At 41.6% G+C, this 17976-nt stretch overlaps 1 protein-coding gene across 1 annotated transcript in view; it reads left to right on the plus strand.

The window, feature by feature from the left end:
* Nucleotides 1–319: 319 nt before the first annotated feature.
* Nucleotides 320–17976, plus strand: part of LOC102201911 (protocadherin-16-like) — a 76426-nt gene continuing 58769 nt past the window's right edge. Inside the window, exons 1-2 of the mRNA XM_005735999.1 lie at nt 320–675; nt 6168–7988. Coding sequence (XP_005736056.1) covers nt 6189–7988 — 1800 coding nt within the window. The 5' untranslated portion in view covers nt 320–675; nt 6168–6188. The remainder of the gene's footprint in view (nt 676–6167; nt 7989–17976) is intronic.

Here is a 17976-nt window from a genome sequence, read left to right on the forward strand (position 1 = left end):
GAAATTATTCAGCTGTTTTAACAAATATACGTGTAAAAAAATCAGTGGATTTATAAAAGTACTGTGCTGACATATACATGTCACCACAGCAGAGATTTCTGTGCGATTTCTTTTACAGTTTAACTCTTCAGATGAGCAGAGCACAGCGAGCTTGGTATCTGATTTACACTTCCCTTTCGCATAGGATGGTGGCACCAAAGTTCAGCAATAACCTGACCTGCCTCTGCAGTCGGTGTGGCTCCTTGTGGTAATCACAGCAGCAGCAGAAAGAGGAGAGGAGCAGGAGGCTGCACTCCGTCACGTGTTGAAGAAATTCGATTTTGGAGACGGACGTTCACCGCTCTGCCCCCACATCGTTTGGTTTCACTTAGCGTGCTGCAGCAGTGTGTGTGAGCCCAGACAGGCGGGCAGTGGATGCCGATAAGACGAAAGGAAAGTTTTTACAAAGAGACCAAGTTTGCTTCTTTCTTTTTAATCATTTCGTCTGATAAGAAATCGAAGAGACCTGAATAGGAATTTAGAAAGAAAGAAACAAAGTGTGCCGCGGGGATAATGCCTTTTTTCCTGGGATGGATGTAACTCTGTACTTCGTCTTCATAAGGGAACAGTGAGAGGAATTTGTACATCTGGAAGCGCAAGTTATCATCTTTAAACACCGGAAAGGAACAAATGAATGTGAGTATCCATCAAAGCTGGACTGCGCAGACCTTCCAGCGCCACAAGTAACCAGCCTGATGTTGAAGTTATTCATCAGTGTTTATCTCTAAGCACACTTTACCCCCTTTCACTTATACATTGTTAACAACGCGTTACTAATCACGTTGCTTTAGAAAAGGATTTTAGTGGAGGGATGTATGCAAAGCAATTGCCTGTTACTTACTGTTTTAGCAGACCAATGCATCAGCGCGCTCCGTTGCATTTATGCAGACTCGCCTCTAGCATTAAAAAAGTTTTAATTAATTAAAAACAAATGCTAGAAAGTAAATTTTAAAGCAGCTCGTGTACGTGTCATTTTAATCGAGTATTTCTACAATCAGTCAATATGCAATATGGCTAATTTAGGCTACTTAATCTTCTTTCATGCAAAGGTTGATCATATGGATGGATCATTTGGCAGTTTTCCAACTCTATAGCAGTAAGTTCAAAAAACAAAATACTACGTAGACTTTGAGCGGGTAGACTTTGAAGAGCTGACAAAACATTTAACAGTTTGTTAAATCGCACCTTGTTAAAGTCCCCCTGAGATCAAGACATTCCTCTGAAATTGGGAAACCTATATGCAGTTATTGTATAGTCCTCCGAGTGCTGCTGTAGCCGCACGGCTGGTCCTATAGCTGCTCAGTGATTACTCACATCATTACCCACAAAAGGTTTTCATATCTTTTAATTATTAAGCCAATTAAGTCACTGGGATCCATCGCCATGCAGTTGTCTGTGTGATGGTTGCCATGGTGCAGCCCAGGTTTTGTTTCTTTTTTCTTTTTTCTATTTTTCCACTACCAGTCATCAGTTTGAAAAACCCTAACACTTGTATGATTTTATGAGGCTCATTCACCAGAGCCGAGTCTGTTTCATTCATTTTTGTGCATGGTTAGTTGTGAGGCTGTTTGTTTGTATGATAGGGTCATTTCTAACACTTTCTCTGTTCCAGCACATCTTTGCCATGTTTCAGACTTGAGACAAAATCTAAACTTGCAGAAAAAACAAGCGAAAGATGCACCACTTGTGGATAAAACCACAGCTTGGACCTCTGTGGCGTTTATAGGAGTCCAAGAATTATGTCATATTCCCTTTGGTGCACTGAATGAAGCAATCCTTTCACTAGTCTTGTCTCTGTGGCGTGCGTATGATGTTGCTGATGCTATCTGCACTATAGTGTGCAGATTCCTGAAAAAAGAAAAGAAAAGCACATATGTTTCATGCAATCTAACCATAACGTTTCTCACTGCCTTGCACATTCTGAAAATTGCCCGACTGTGGTTTTGCTCATCTTTTTGCAGTTCAATCATCGCTCAAACAAGCTGAGTGTAAATCAGCTATTGCGTCTGAGGGCACTTTGCCAGAAAGCTGTCGCCTCCAAAGTTCATTTCAACATTTATGACCAGTCCCTGTCATTTAAAAAAAAAGTTGCATCAATGCGAAAGCAAGAATGTCAATCTGGACACCCGCAGATTTAAAAACTCCCAATGAGACCTGCCCTTTTTATAATCAGAAAATGTGTGTCAGGAAAACTTTTACCTTAGTACTGTTGCTGCTCCTTGCACCCTTGCTACTGTAACACGATACACATCTGTTTTTAATGATGCAATCACTAGCACTGCCAGTGCAATGTCAGGCAGTGTCATCTTCAAAGATATTAGGTGTGTGTGTTTTTTATCCTGAATATCTTACACAAACAGCTGAACCAACCCATGCTGCTCTTGTTGTGGGAAAGAGATGATCCCTTTTGTCATGGACCCTCAGAACCTTGAACTGAAGGGTTCACAGTGAAAAAAATGTAGCTTGTGGGTTTTCCCAATGTGATGTTTGTTATTGTCAGGAAGGGCCTGTCATGGTTTTTCAAGGGCTTTTTAAGACTACATGCCCAACGACTGAAGTATCAAAGAGTAATGCAAGGTACAGAAATGTGGCACTTAGTCTGGCAAACATTCAGAGCATTGTAGTTTGCTTTGAGCTAAGCTTGCCATCCTCATGTCCAGTCAATCTGCATTTCTGTCTGTGGTTTCCATTATGGCTCCATCGAGCCCCAAGCAGGCTGGCGTGTTCTTGAAACCACAGACGTTTTCTGTGAGTAACTAGACTCATGACATGGAATTAGAAGCTCATTTTATGCAGTCTGTCACTATAGTCGTCCCTCTTGGTTTGTTAGTGTTACATAGGTTTTTTGGTTGCGTTAATGAAGTAGTAGCCTGCTTTATTTTGGGGGTAATTTGCTAAACTTTTGTTTGATGGAGGGCGATTTTTAACCAATAATGTATTTCCAGTTAGCACATCATTTACTCACAAGAAGCTATCTCCGATGTTGTCTGTGATTAAGACATTTGCTTGAGGCCAGTGTTTGACAGTTGTTCAGTTAGTGGCAATTGAGAGGCATTCTTTATTCAAAACATATGTATAAATTCTCAGATGAAATGATATGACTTGGCAGGATGATCTGTGGTAAATCCACTGTTTTAATTCTCCTTTTTTTTAACCCCTTAGCAGTCCAATTAGTCCCCTAAACCATCCAATGTCCCGTGGGCGGTACGTCCGACTGCTAAGGGTTAAAGTGTCTTTTACTTTGCATTGCTAAGAATTATATTTTCATGAGAGTGTTGGCATTCTTCTATGTAATGTTGGTTATGGCTCATGGAGGGAGGCAGAAGTAGTGTTTGTTTAGATACTGTTTGTTGTAGTAGTTGCCAAACCAAAGGCCTACTTGTCTTCATAGCAGCAGAGAAAGACAAATAGACCTCATACTTCACCCAAAACTGTAAAGCCAGATATAAATAAGCCCAAGTATTTTCAGCTATTAGACGTTAATATCCAATACATTTTGCCAAACACGATTTAGACTACAGTGGAGGGGGAAAAAGTGCTGCCCTGATGTTCCCAGCATTCAAGGCTGCCAGGGATTTTGATGCAGATTTCAGTCATGCTACCAAAGTGTTCACAATGATATCTAGTTTATTCCAACAGAGATTTTCATTCTGTATGTAAATCCCACGAACCAACGATTCGGTCGTTCGACTTGGTTTAAAGGATTCAAAAGAAACTGGGTCAATGCTACAGTTTCAGCTAACACTGAGGTGTGCGTGATATATTACACACACACGCCAGTTTTAGAGAAAAAAAAATAGTGAAGCTCGTGCAAAGTAAACATTTTAGTGTCTTTGTTCAGAGAACATGGGATTAATCCACCAGCGGTTGCGTCATCTTTGCAAAAGCCATTAACAGTATTTAACTACCAGAAGAAGAGAGTCACGTTCTAGGACAATTATGCAAGAAAAATGCTTGAATCCAAACCACAATCGGATTGGCTTACTTAATGCAACAGCTTTTAACCATCAGCAGCCTCTTTGAAGAGTTTTCTTTCCCAAAGCTTGACACATGTGACTTCTCACTGGCAATTTAGGAACAGGTATGAAACTCAGTGATACCTGCGTGGGTGGGCAACAGCAGTTATATATTAGGCTAACATCTTAGCTTTAGTCTGCATAGATTTCTCTTTAATCTCACACTGAATCTTTTGAAACCACGTGCCCTGCTTTACCTGGTATTGTTCAATTAGCTTACCCAACTGTGTGTATGTTATATCCATTAGGCTGCGCTGCTCTGCAGAGGTCCTCCACTGTAGCTCAACCAGAAACTGCATTATTTCAGTTGTGGTATTTGGTCAGGGAGTCTGGCCTTGAAAAGCTATCCTTTGTGCACTGGAGGGAGCTTTGTAAAAGTTCATCCCCAGTGTTTTAGTAAAGTAAATCAGTACTGAGGCTTTAAAGTTCAAGTGCTGTCAAGATTTTCAGCCTGTCATGGATGTGCTTATGTTTTTTGCCAAGAACAGCACTCAGAAAACAACCCAAACTGTACTATGTAATGGTGAATTTGTAGCGCTCGCCTTTTATGGTTTTGTCATTTGCAATTATTATGGTCTCTGTGAAAGCAATAAGAATTAGAGATTAATGGAGCAAATTGGCTCAGAATTCCTTTTTATGCCTAAACCATTGAATCATCTTGGACCGGTAACACAGCAGATGCAAACAGGACACATTCTCATGCCATATTTCAAAACAAGATGTGATACAAGGTTTCTCGCTACTCACACTAAATTCAAAGCAATTTATGACGTTAAAAGTTAGCATCTTCAGTGTTGTGGGCTCTGAATCACGGCAGACTGAAATTAGCCCTGGAATCTTGTGTGCTCATGGCCAACTTCCAGCAGACCTCAATTACAATGCTGCAGAGCCAGAAAAAGGGAAAGAGGTAGACTGCATGGAGCCCTTCAATTCTGCAGTACTGCTCTGTCACTCAAATACACTGTTACCACTGTGGCTAAGACAGATCGCCACACAGCATTCAGGAAGGCATTTAGTCCACACACACACACACACACACACACACGCACAGACACATGCTCACACACAGATGCGCAGATGTCTTTGAATGTTTCCTTGCAGGTATCAATTAATCCACTGGGGGGAGCCTTAAAGAGCTTTTTACAGAGAGCCAGCCATTCAAATATTGATGCACTTCTGTATATATTTTCTTTAAATTAAAGCAAAATGTACTTAACCAGGAAGTTAAAGTCATTATGAATTAGACCTATTACACAGAACCACAGACAATTGGAAGCCTGTCTTTTTATGTAATGAAAACGACACAATAATTTTCTTTGAGCCAGACACTTGGTGGTTTTGGATTATTCTGCAGATGGTGACAGTCTTGTTGAAACATTTCCACATTGCTCCACAGTGTCTCTCAGTCTCAATTACATTTCCTCTGCAGTGGTGTGGATCCTTTGCCAGAGTGTGCCTATTGTTTATGCAAGAAATCCTAATACCCTTGCTGCTTTTAAATATCAGTGTTTCAATATTTTTTCCCCTTGATTTAACACTCACACTCTTACTTCTCATAAACTCAATATGTTTGCCTAAGGAGAGTTATTTGAAAGGGTTCTTGGGGGGGATTGTTTTAAAATTCCTCATTCCACGAAAGATAAATGTGGTGGTAAATATTAAATCCAGGACTTCACCTCCCAGACTTATACAAAGGCGAACAGCTATGGCAAACACACGGGGTAGCCTGGCAAAACTGACTCTCGCACCCTTTTAATTAAAGCTGCAGAGCAACAGCTAAAGACTCCCTGTCTGAAGTGGTATGCTGTGGCCTGTGGCTTTGATGTTTCTTTAGCAAAGGGGAGCTCTCTGGTATATGAGAGAAACAAGGTGTCGACTTATTAGGTGAAAAAGAAGTGAAGGAAAATGTTATGTGCTTGGCCAGTTGTATATAGTGTGGGTAGGAGCAAAGTCAATAAAACATATGGGAAAGTGTTTAAGGCATGTAGGCTACCTAGGTGTCTTAAACGACCTTCTATAAAAATATTACACCTTTACTTAGTTTCTGCTGTTCTGACTTTTTTTTAATAATATTTTGATATTGCTCAGCCTTTCCTCTCTGTGTGTCTCTAGGTTTAAAACGAAGGGGCCAAAATGAAGACTGCTGCCAAGGGTTTTGGGAAGTCTGTAATGGATTCTTTGCATCGTGAGGGTTGGTGGAGCCAAAGGATAGTGCTAATGGTATATGTGGTCTTGGAGCTTATAGCAGTCCACTCACCTGTGGTCTTGGGAACCCTTGAGCTACAGCTAGATGAGGAGCAACCAGCAGGTACAATTGTAGGTGACATCAGTGCAGGACTCCCCCCTGGCGTAACAGCATCCTTGTACTTCATTTCAGACCATGAGGGCACAGGAGTAGGGAGTGATTTGGATATAGATGAAAGCACAGGCATTATTAAAACTGCCAAAGTTCTGGATAGAGAATTAAGGGATAGGTACAACTTCATTGCAGTCACCATGACAGGTGTGACAGTAGAGGTGACCATCAAGGTGAATGATATAAATGACCATGCTCCAAAGTTCCCCAGAAAGCAAGCCACTTTTAAAATTCCTGAACAGACAGCTATCGGCACTAGGTTTCCTCTCGAGCCAGCTGTTGATAGTGATAAAGGGCAGCTTACGACACAGGGTTACCTTATCAAGGATGGAAATGTTGGCCAGGCGTTCACCTTGGAAACCAGGAGAGGAAGCAATGAAGTTCTCTATCTGGATTTGGTGGTCAATACCATTCTAGACAGAGAGAAAAGATCCACCTATACTTTATCTTTGGAGGCTTTTGATGGCGGGTCCCCCAAAAGAACTGATCAGATGACGTTAGATATTACTGTGCAAGATATTAATGACAACGCTCCTGTTTTTAACCAGAGCCGCTACCATGCTATAATATCTGAAAACCTTCAACCAGGAAGTAACATCCTGCAGGTGTTTGCCACAGATGTTGATGAGGGCGATAATGGGATGGTGCTATATGAAATTAACAGGAGACAAAGCGACCCAGATCGCTACTTTGTCATAGATTCTCGCACTGGCATCATCACCCTCAACAAACCACTGGACTTCGAGATGAGGAGGGTCCACGAGCTGGTGGTCCAGGCGCAAGACAACGCAACTCACCCAGAAGTGACCAATGCCTTTGTCACCATTCATGTCAGAGACTACAATGACAACCAGCCTACAATGACCATCATCTTTCTCAGTGAGGACGGATCTCCCAGAATCTCAGAAGGGGCACAGCCAGGCCAGTACGTAGCCCGCATCTCAGTCACTGACCCAGACTACGGAGAGTATGCTAATGTCAATGTGTCACTAGAGGGAGGTGATGGAAAGTTTGCCCTGACCACTAAAGATAGCATAATCTATTTGATTTGTGTGGATCAGATTCTGGACCGCGAGGAAAGAGACACCTATGAGCTGAGGGTGATGGCGACAGATTCCGGCATGCCTCCGCTCAGGGCTGAATCCTCCTTCACTATCCAAGTGATTGACATCAATGACAATCCTCCTCTCTTTGACCAACCAGTGTACAGGCAGGTCATTCCTGAAGTGGTGTTTCCAGGTAGCTTTGTGTTACAGGTAACAGCTAGAGATAAAGACCAGGGGCCAAATGGGGACATAAGCTACAGCATCCTACAAGATGGAAGTGCTTATTACAGCTGGTTCAGTATAGACTCCATTACTGGCATTATTACCACTCTCTCCCAGCTGGATTATGAAAAGAACCCTAGTCCCAGTATAACTGTGGTGGCCACTGATGGAGGAAAGCCATCTCTTTCATCCACTGCAGTTGTAAACATCTTTCTTCAGGATATAAATGACAACGAGCCTGTTTTTGAGAGAAACTTCTACAACGTGTCTGTCGAGGAGAACACAGCACCGGGGACCTGCATTCTCGAGGTAGGATTTTTAATGTTTTAATTCAGTAAAAGGTTATGAATTGATTGATTTGATCAACACTCCCACGCTTTAACACTTTGCTTATGTAAGGGTCTGCATTGGACTTTGGTGCAACTGTGGAGAGCGACAAATGGAAAGTTATTAGATAAATAAAACAGAAGTTTGTCAGAGTAACTCCTTTTTTCCTCATCGAGGGTTATTATTTAATGCTAAAGCTGTTTAAATTGGACAGCCTTAGTGAGGATTTACCTGCAAATTTAGGCCAACATGATCTGCTCCTTGGCTGTCCTCTCCTTCACCTCTCAAAAGGTTTCCAGGGTAACAGAGGCAGTGCAAAGTCCTCCGTCAGCCGAGGCACAAAGGAGTTTTTCACATATTCACAGACAGAGACAAATTCAGGGCTTTATCCAAAGAAATAGATGTCACTTCAGTCTCAAAAGGCACCTTAATTAGGGTTGTTGAGCGTGAGAAAAAAATGGCCATAAGCGACAAGATGAATTAAAGTTCAGACAAATTAGAGCACCCCATGTAAATGCAGTGTTTTTTTCTGGTAAAAAATAATTTCCACTAGTCATTTATTAATAAAAAGACAGCAATTACAAAGAGAAAATGAGGCATATCAGGTGTCATTCAAGCCATTTCTCACATCAGCAAGCTGGAGTTTCTTTTTACGAGTATAGAGATTCTGTTTTGCAAGTGTGTACAGCAGTACTGCATGGATCAAGGAGTTGGAAATAGAGTGCAGCCCAGATGGACGGCCTAGCAGATGAGATCTTGGCCCAGGATTTTGCTGTGGATGAGGGAGGGGTGAAAGGAGACACAATGTCATACTGTGACACTTAAATGTAGTTAAGGCACTACAAGGACTTTTTGTGGGTAGTTTATAAATCAAAAAGACCGCAAGTGTAATGAGAAAGGGGAATGTTCTGAAATTGATTTTGAAAATTGGAAAGTCGACCAAAGAGTAATTAAAAAATGTATGTTTTGGACTGTGGAACTCTAAGATCACTGTTTCCAGTGTGAGCTGGAGTTCATGTTTGATTAAAAAAGTTTAAGGAAAAAACGATTTCATGTTTTCTTTCGAACCAGCGATTTTCAGAGTTCTGTCTTTACTCTCCATTGGCTGCTTACTACCTGCCCTCAGACAGTTCCTAAGAGTATGACATGCTTGATCTGTGGGTCCTACTGAGTCCAAGTATGAAGTAGTTCTTCAAAGCCTCTGCTCTCTGGCCTCTCTTGGGCTTCACTGGTTGTTGCAGACGGGTGTTTGGCGGCCCATGTGAGAACAGACTGCTCTTACTTAGGGTGCCAGTTCTACATCCAAACATCTCAGCAAGACATCTGATGACTGCCTTTTCTCTTTGTAGATAAAATTCTCAGTGTACCCATCTTTCACAGACAAAACCACCCCCCCAAAAAAACCTATAGTATGGACATTATGATTATCACGTTACCTTTTCACTCTCCTCCTCCCATCTGTGGGTGTTTCAGGGCTATTCTCATGTGGCGTGATTATTTTTTGTCACTTTCACTATACATCAGATGCTTTTACAGATGACTTTATAATTAGATGTGTGTGTGTGTGTGTGTGTGTGTGTGTGTGGGGGGGGATAAATAAAAAATAAGGGCTTAATCCTATTAACAGGCATCACTCTTGTAATTCAATATATGAGATCTGCTGCAAAGAAAATAGGTCACCCTGGAGAGGGGAAATCAAATTCGACATGAAAAACAGCACTTGAAAACTATGAGCTGCATTATGGAATGTGTTTCATGAGGCGTTACTAATTCCATTCTCCTTTATTAGTTTTCCAACTGTGTCCAATTTACAAGTTTTCTGGATGGTGTCGAGGTTCAATATAACTCTACAACACATATCCGAATCCATATCCGGAACCACAATACCAACGCAACTTTCTACAGTCCACACTTCATTTTATAAATTATGCTCTCTTGCCTCATATTATATCTCCGTTCCAGATTGCAAGCATGCATTCACTCAAGAGGAACTGTTACATTTCATACAAGTGTATTTTTTTAATGCAAATGTGTGAAGACCTTGTTGAATAATAAGAAAGTAATAAGACGAAAAAAGTTATTACTTCTGCGTCATTTTATCACATCTGTTAATCAGAGGCTTTTGATTGAGGAAGAAGAATATAATATAAGTAATATAAGTCGTTGTTAAACATAATGAGGCACATGGTTGTCTTGGCTTTTACATATGTAATAAGTAATGAAAGTTTTCAGTTGATTGTGTCACAATCCTGCACTGGGGAATAATTTACGCCTCATATCATTGCGGCTCTTGGCTCATTTGGAGGGTCTCTGCTAAGAATTGCCCCTCTGTCTGTTTTCGGGTTGTTCTGGCTCCAGCAGAAAGGCGAGAGGGGGTCTCTGAGCAGCTGAGGGGGAAATGAACCCTGACAAGCGCTTGCATGAGTAGCGGAGGTGACATAAGCAGGGGGGCTTCCTTGTCTGTCTGCTTGTCCGGCAGACGCTAAATTCTTATCTGATCTCACTTCATTTCTCATTACCTAGGTGTGAAGATAGGCCAGAACTAATTTTTAAAGCCACCTCCCCCACGTTCATGACTGAATGGACCGCTTTTATTGCTGCAAACCCCTTAGCAACATGAGACGAAGACTGCTTTCTGTGAGACTTTCTTGAAGCTGTATTCAAACTTTTGCATTTATCTGCTGTTTTGGTGCCTAATTTGCTTCCGTTTCTGAAAATCTCTTTCCTTCAAAAAACATTAATCTATGAGTATTATTCTTTGCCTATGATTTCTCGTGGGCAGACCTACTATGAGCCTTTTTTTTAAGTTTAGATACCACATAAAGCAGCATTCAAACATATCTATTATTTCACATTGAATGCTTTAAAGAAAACCTAGTTGAAAGGGGTACCTCAGTGAAGTGGCACTATGAATCAGTACTCCATTCCTGGCAACATAAAAGAAACCACTCTGTGAGGGAAAAATACCCATAATTCCCCTCGAGAAAACGTGTGAATGATTGAGCTTCTTTCTAGTGTTTTTTTCACACTCACAGTTTCCGCAGTTTTCTTTCTACTACAATGACCACCTACCTTCTAATGACTAAGCAGGTTCTAATAACAGTGATACAAATCCAGTGTCCTCAGCTCTTTATTAGCTGTTAAATAAGTGCTTTGTTGTGTAGTGAAGACTCAGGTATTCAGTGATAAACTGTGGATGGTGCTTTTGGTTTAGGTTCCTCCCTGGAACGCCTACATTGATGAATTAGACCTTGCTTTTTATAGTCTTTTCAGTATAGCATACTTTTGACTTCATATTAAAAACTGAATGAAAATTTAATATCTGACAGTAAATCTATGAAGTTGGCTAATGCAAGTGGCACGTGAACCTCAGTATTTCGTATTTTGAAATTGCAGCTCTCTCCTTCTCCATAAAAAGTTTCTCCTCTCACTGTTTCAGCAGCTACCGCTGAACGGCGACCACATTTTCAGCCCATAAAAATTCGAAACATAAAAATGGCTCATTTTGAATTTCACCCAAACTGAACTTTACAAAACGAAAATGCAAAATGTAATGATTTGGTGACTGAACGTGACACCTGCTCAATCACACATTTTTCATAACAACTACCTTGTCAACTTAAGCTCTTCCAAAAACATTCAAATGACACTGCAGCATTTTGAAAATAAGTGAGGTAAACTATGAAAATGAGGGGAACTGCCAGTTTCATATGGATATTTTGGTATACAAACCATGTAATCAGTTTTCACCAGACATTTTCCTGGAGATGGTTTTTGTCAAGCGAAATACTCACTTGTCTGTTTTAATACCAGACTGGCTTTTTCTTCCTCTGAGACTGGTTTAGCTTGAGGCAAGCTGACTCTGTTTTTGGTCTCCCTTTTCTGTTTCTTTTTCCTCCTGCTAACTACCGAGCTTCATTGTGGCTCTGTGGTATAACAGTATTTTCAGGGAATGGTAAAATTGCAGGAAACTGGATGTGCTATTTAATGTGTTCGTGAATGTAATACTTCCTCGAACACTTACTCCTGGGCCTAGCAGGGGCAATGAAGCGAACATAAACACTGATGTACATCTGGATAGAGTGTGGGTGTTCAGGTCAAAGTTGCTCTGTTCGAGACAGCTGAACGCATTTTATTGTGCTTAGCCGTCCATCAGCAAATCTGCCGCCTCTTTCTGTCCAACAGCACAGGAAGAGGAGAAGGTTGTGGTGAAAATTTAATGTTATATGGTTGAATACAGAAGCTGGGAGGAAATACTGTTCATTAGTGTAAAACCAAAGCTGTGGGTGTGCGCATGTCGAACTGTGAAACAACATGAAAGGAACCCTGCATTTAAGGATTAAAGTGCAACTACTGCATTTAACTATACTGTAGAGCTGCAAAGATTTAATTTATTATTTATTCATAACTATTAATAATTATTAGGAGAAATTTTCATTGTAAATGCAGGAAAATATGCCCATCATAATATATCATGGTTTCCCAAATGTCTAATGTCCAAACAAACGGGCAGCAGCCAGTGATATTTTGCAAAACACAGCCCAAATTTGTTGCTGGTTGCTGTCCATTATGTGAGTGCTGAGTGGTAAGAGTATGCAATGTTTACAAGACCTCAGTGCTGTGATGCAACCGCATTGAGTGCTGGCTGTAAAGCAGAAGTTGTGAGGTATGAAAGTTCACTGGAGGGGTTTCCTGCCCGCATCTGGCAAGGAAGGAAGATGGGCTTATATATCCCCCTTGTGGGACACAAAATTTCATTAGTACAGTCTGTCACCCAGACTGTCTGCTGCAGGTGAGACAGACCTCTCAGCACTGCTTCCAAGTTTCTGTGAAAGACTGTGTGAGCACAGTGAAAGTAGAGAGCGCGAGAGACGCAAAGAAAACAGCCGAGAGTCTCCAGAGGGACACTCGGCCTCTGGCAGCTGTAACAAAGCTCATTCTCAGCAGCTGGATTCAGCTGTTGATCCCTTTTCTAACATCTATCCTCTGACTCTGAGGAGTGGGATATCACTCTTCCTGTCTGAGTCTCTGTGTTTGTCTCTGTCCTTGTTCTTTCTGCCATGATCAGACTTCTTATCTCTTCCTTTCTCCCTTTCCCACACTTATGTGTCCTCTTTGTGATCCAATTACACCTCTTCCCTTCCCCTTGTTTCCCTGTGGAGTGGTGACATGTGGATCAGAGCAGGTGAGAGCAGCACATCTGCTTGCCTGGGGATGCTTGAGCACCCCTGGAGTGACACAAACAGGCAGCTTCGTAGGTCTCAGTCTGAGCAGACCCAGGCTTATCTGGTTGGATCGTTCAAGAAAGAATGGTTGGAAATGATCAACAGAGTGAAGTCAGACTGCAGGTGTGTGGCCTTTAAGGGTGTCTACATGGCCACGTTGTTACAGTGTTGTATTCAGGCACAAGAGGAAGACTTTTGTTTAACCTTTGTAAATAGAGACGATTATTCACTTTGCCATTCGTCTCTTTTGAGACGAATTAGTGGGAAGGGGGGTAGACCTCGAGGCTGACTGTGCTAACGGCTGCCAGGCCTTCTGTTCTCACAGTCCGTGGTCCCCCTGCACATGTGCAAGGCAGTTGGCATCGCTAAACAAGCTGGGCATCAGGAAGCATCATCTGCTTGCGATATTCACACTGTTCCAAAGCAAATCTGTGCTAAATCATCCATCCAGTCCCCTGCTGTCCATCAAAAGCCACCAGACCGGAAAGTAGACACTGAGTGACAGTTTGCCAGGTAACAAAAATCAGTAATCAGAAGACTACATTCTATACAAACAGCCACAAATCAATTTTGGCAGGATGATGAGGGTCATGTGTTGTAATGAAAGAAAGCAGCTGCCAACATGTTGAATTTTTCATTCACGACATGCATGCATATACTATATATACACAGCCCTAAAATATCTTAACCGCTGAGCAATGTCTCTAAATCCAGAAGTTAACTGTTACAAAGAATGCATCGCTTTTGTCTGCCAGCAACCTCAGCCCCCTTTTTGCTCCAGCCTTTCTGCTGCACTGACTGCCAGTTGAAATAACGATTGAGAAGAATGTTACTGAGCCCAAAAAGTCATGGAAGGAGTGGCGCATTCAGTGCAGGGAGTATGCCTGCTCTTAGTCCGATCAGTTTGCTTTACAACCATGTCTGATTGGGGCTAGAAAAATGTATGAACACAGAGATTAGGCAATGCGTAAGTTGCCCAAGTGAGAAATAGTGGATGTTGGATAGTGTTTCAGGAAATTCAGGTGGCAAAAAATAGGTAATCTTTGTGGAACCTGTGTTGACACTGTTAGCACTGTAAAAACAGAATGTTTTTCAGATAATGATCATTCAGGACATTATGAAAACTGACTGAATACATAGTGATTTCTACCTGAAATGTGACATTTTGCACAGTTTATTTTACTTTTGCCAGCTAAGAAATAATTTTTTACGTTAAATGCTTGTAATTTTATCTCATTGTCAAAATAATATATTGTTAATAATATCACTAGACATCTTACATATTCATACAATACCCACTAATAATAGATGAGTAGAGCAGAAACAGAAAACTTTTCAGGATCAAAGAATTTGTTATTTCTTGTACTCAGCCCAGTTCCACTGAGCTGTTGTTGTTTTTAAGCCTTGTACGACAGAGCAAGAGAAAGAGAATGACAAACCACACGGAAAAGGAGGTTTGTGTGGAGAGACGCTCCACTTTTACATTGTGGTTTACCCACATTGTCTGTCTTGGCTTCAGACAGAAAGGCACCCTGGCCTGCTAAAACCAAACTCCCATTCTGTGTGTACTGATGCTGCATGGTGGTCCAACCTCACAGTGCTGTTTGCATATCTTGATGCTTTGACCACATCTATCAGAAATGCCACTTGTGTTGTAAGGGAGGACATCTGTTGTGCCATTTTTATTGTATAGAAATGCGTCCACCCTGTAGATTAGTTGTAATGAGACAACTGCTGAGCCTAACATAGATTTCCTGACTACTAGGTGATTTAAAGATTTAGCGGGGGAGCTAATTACCGCGGGGTTGCGTACCTCCTTAGGAAGGCTAATTTGATTCTGGTGCTGCAGAATTTATGTTGTGAGTTGGGTGCTGCTTCTTTTAGCTGCTGTGTTGAAAGGCCAGATCTTTGTTTTGATTGTTGTGTATAGCCTGGTGCTGCGGGGAGCCTGCATGGAGCAAAGGGAGCAGTGGGACCGTCTGCTGTAATTAGGCAGAGCTGGTTGCAGGATTCAAGATGTGTGATGTGGTATCATAGCAGACGAACAAAAAGCCAGGAAAGGGGTGTGTGTGTGTCTATGTGCATGTATCGGTGTAGACAAGGTTCGACAGTGGAAGAAATTCTCTAATCAGTGGTCTGGGTTCCTCCCAGGCTGCATCACAAATGAATCTTATGGGATCCAAAACATCGACGTGGGCGAAAGAAACTGATGGAGCTGATATGAATTTGGCAATCCATGGTGAAACTAGAACAATGCACATCAACACTGAACACCACCCTTCTCTTCCAGTGCTGGCTGAATGCTGGACATGCAGCCAGTCAGATCCAACTGGGGCAAAAACCATGCTGAGTTTCAGCACTGTGGAATCTGAAGTGAAAAGTACCTTACGTTTTTGTGTTTAAATGAGAATGGCTTAAGCACACTATACAGAGTCAGTCTTTCAGCCTTGCTGGAAAAGCTGATCACCCACAGAGGATGTCCTAAAAAAATACTCCATGGTTAAGTACCCAGAAAAAGTGTGTATTGTCTGCAGCCTCGCTGCGTCTGAGAAGTCAGCTCGGGAGTGAAATAAATGCAGATGGTGGAATAGCCAGCATAATGGAGAAACAATTTGTTGATAATTTCAGCAAGTCAATGCATCACTGCCAAGGCTGAAGGCATCCAGACATCTGGTTTAAGAAGCTGCGTCCAGTCAAACCTGGCGATGTCTTTATAGAAGATCGATGGAAATCATACACGATACGCTTCATCAGATTTTAGTTGCAACAAAAACCTCTAATCTCACTCTGACATTTCTTTCATGAGCCCACAGTTTTCTGTAACATCTCTAAGCATTTGTTGCTCCTTTGTCAAATCCCCTAGTGCAACTGTGATAAGAACAAAACACCTTTTTACGTGATGGTTGTAGAGTGGCTAGAGTACACCCTCACTTTCATGTGGCAGGCAGTGATACTTGCATGCAATCTCACTGAAAAGGACTCTGGGGTGTGCAGATGTGAACGATCTTGGTTTGCAAACCGGTGCAGATCTTTGGTTTGATGCCCGGAGTGAACTACAGTATCACCTGCTGCCAATTTTTACCATCAACAACTTATTGCTTACAGGCCCTGATTAGCCCAGACAGCGGATATCGTGATTAATGTAGCAATTTGCCATTTGTATGTGAAGTCATGCCATGCTGGGATAACACTATTCATCTAAAGATCTGCTCTGGACTGGGTAGTTTATTTCTTCATATGTCCCATTAATCGTTTTCCAGTACAACCAAAACATTCTCCTGCTGGTCATTGCTCGCGGGTGTTTAGTTAATTGAGGAAGGAGGAGTGAATTGCTCGAGTCACATTTTTGCTGACATTTTCTCAGTTCATCAGGAACACAGCTGTCACACTTTCAGTTACTACCCTGCAGCGCTAAAGTTGTGATCATCCGATTCTCTTGACAGATCAGCCAACACTCAGAATGCAGGACACATGCAGTTTCATCATTACTGTTATAACAAAGGCTTTGATTAAAAATAAATACTGTTTTCAACCTGGGGGAAGCAGCTGAGTGATGTTTAAAGATGACAACTCAAAAGTCTCCTGGGGTGTATCCAGATAGATTTGTGGTCTCCGAAGTAAACAGAATGTTTGATAAGCCTGTGACGATATAGGATTCCTTACTTATTGCACAGAAGCATATGGAGTACCCTCATGCAGCAATGCTCCTGTGTTTTGCTGTAATGTAAAAACTCTTGGTTAATGTACTTGATGCATACATAATGAGAGTGCAAACAAGTGTGAGGATACTGTAATGCTCACAGAAGTTCAGGGTACTGTATTGGAAATGTCCTTCATCAGTTTGCCTGAGAGAAGTTAAAATATTACAGGAAGACTGAGTTTAAACATTGTAACTGAACCCATGTGCAAGCTGCCGTCATTTCATTTATGCTACTATGTGTGATTTAAGCGTTTGAGGCTGAGATACAGACATTTAATGCACTGTCATAATGCTTTGGCAGAGACATTTTTGTGAGCAATTATGTACTGAGTGCATTCATGACTGTGCATGGGAAAAAGAGAAAATAATCAGGCATCCTCTCTGCCTTTAAATCTTAGCCAGCTTCAGTCAGTGCTCTTCCCCTGTCACCATTCCCGTCGTCACTGCTACTGCTCCATTTTTTATTTATGGGCTTCCCTTTTGCTTTTTTACCTCGAGCATACTAATTCTACAATGTAATAAGCTTAGTGGTTTCTTTGCAGTTTTCATTCTTATTACCATGGAGTCATCTTTCAAAGATTGTCTCCTGCAATATAAAAAGAACTGCATGGAAATCTGCTCGTGTACAGGAAAGCTTTCATTGTTCCATCTTTGCTAAATTTTCCAATAGTGTAACCAGTTCAGCTTTTCTGCTTATTTTTCTCTGTTTTTCTGTAGTCTTTTCACGTTTCACCATTACTAGATTTGCAGATAAAGCTTTTTGCTGTGTTGTTTTTTTTTCCTGATTGTGTATTTCTAAAAGGCGGCTTTTTCAATTTTTGGGGGAAAACTCCTTTGAGACTCTCCCCCCTCCTGCCGTTCTGTAAATGACTTGTAAACAGGCTGTTTAAGTGTGAAGTCACCCTCTGCCCCGCTTCCGTTCTTTATTCATCACACTGACACACATACAGAGAACTATGGTGAATGTTTTTCCTAAAATGCTTGGGGGAAGGGCACCACTTCTGCTGTGGGACTGGGCCAAATTCTGACACAGGCTACAAAAAGT

The sequence above is a fragment of the Pundamilia nyererei genome, unplaced genomic scaffold (assembly GCF_000239375.1).
Source record: "Pundamilia nyererei isolate P.nyererei 1_Seehausen unplaced genomic scaffold, PunNye1.0 scaffold00066, whole genome shotgun sequence".
In the NCBI taxonomy this organism is placed as follows: domain Eukaryota; kingdom Metazoa; phylum Chordata; class Actinopteri; order Cichliformes; family Cichlidae; genus Pundamilia; species Pundamilia nyererei.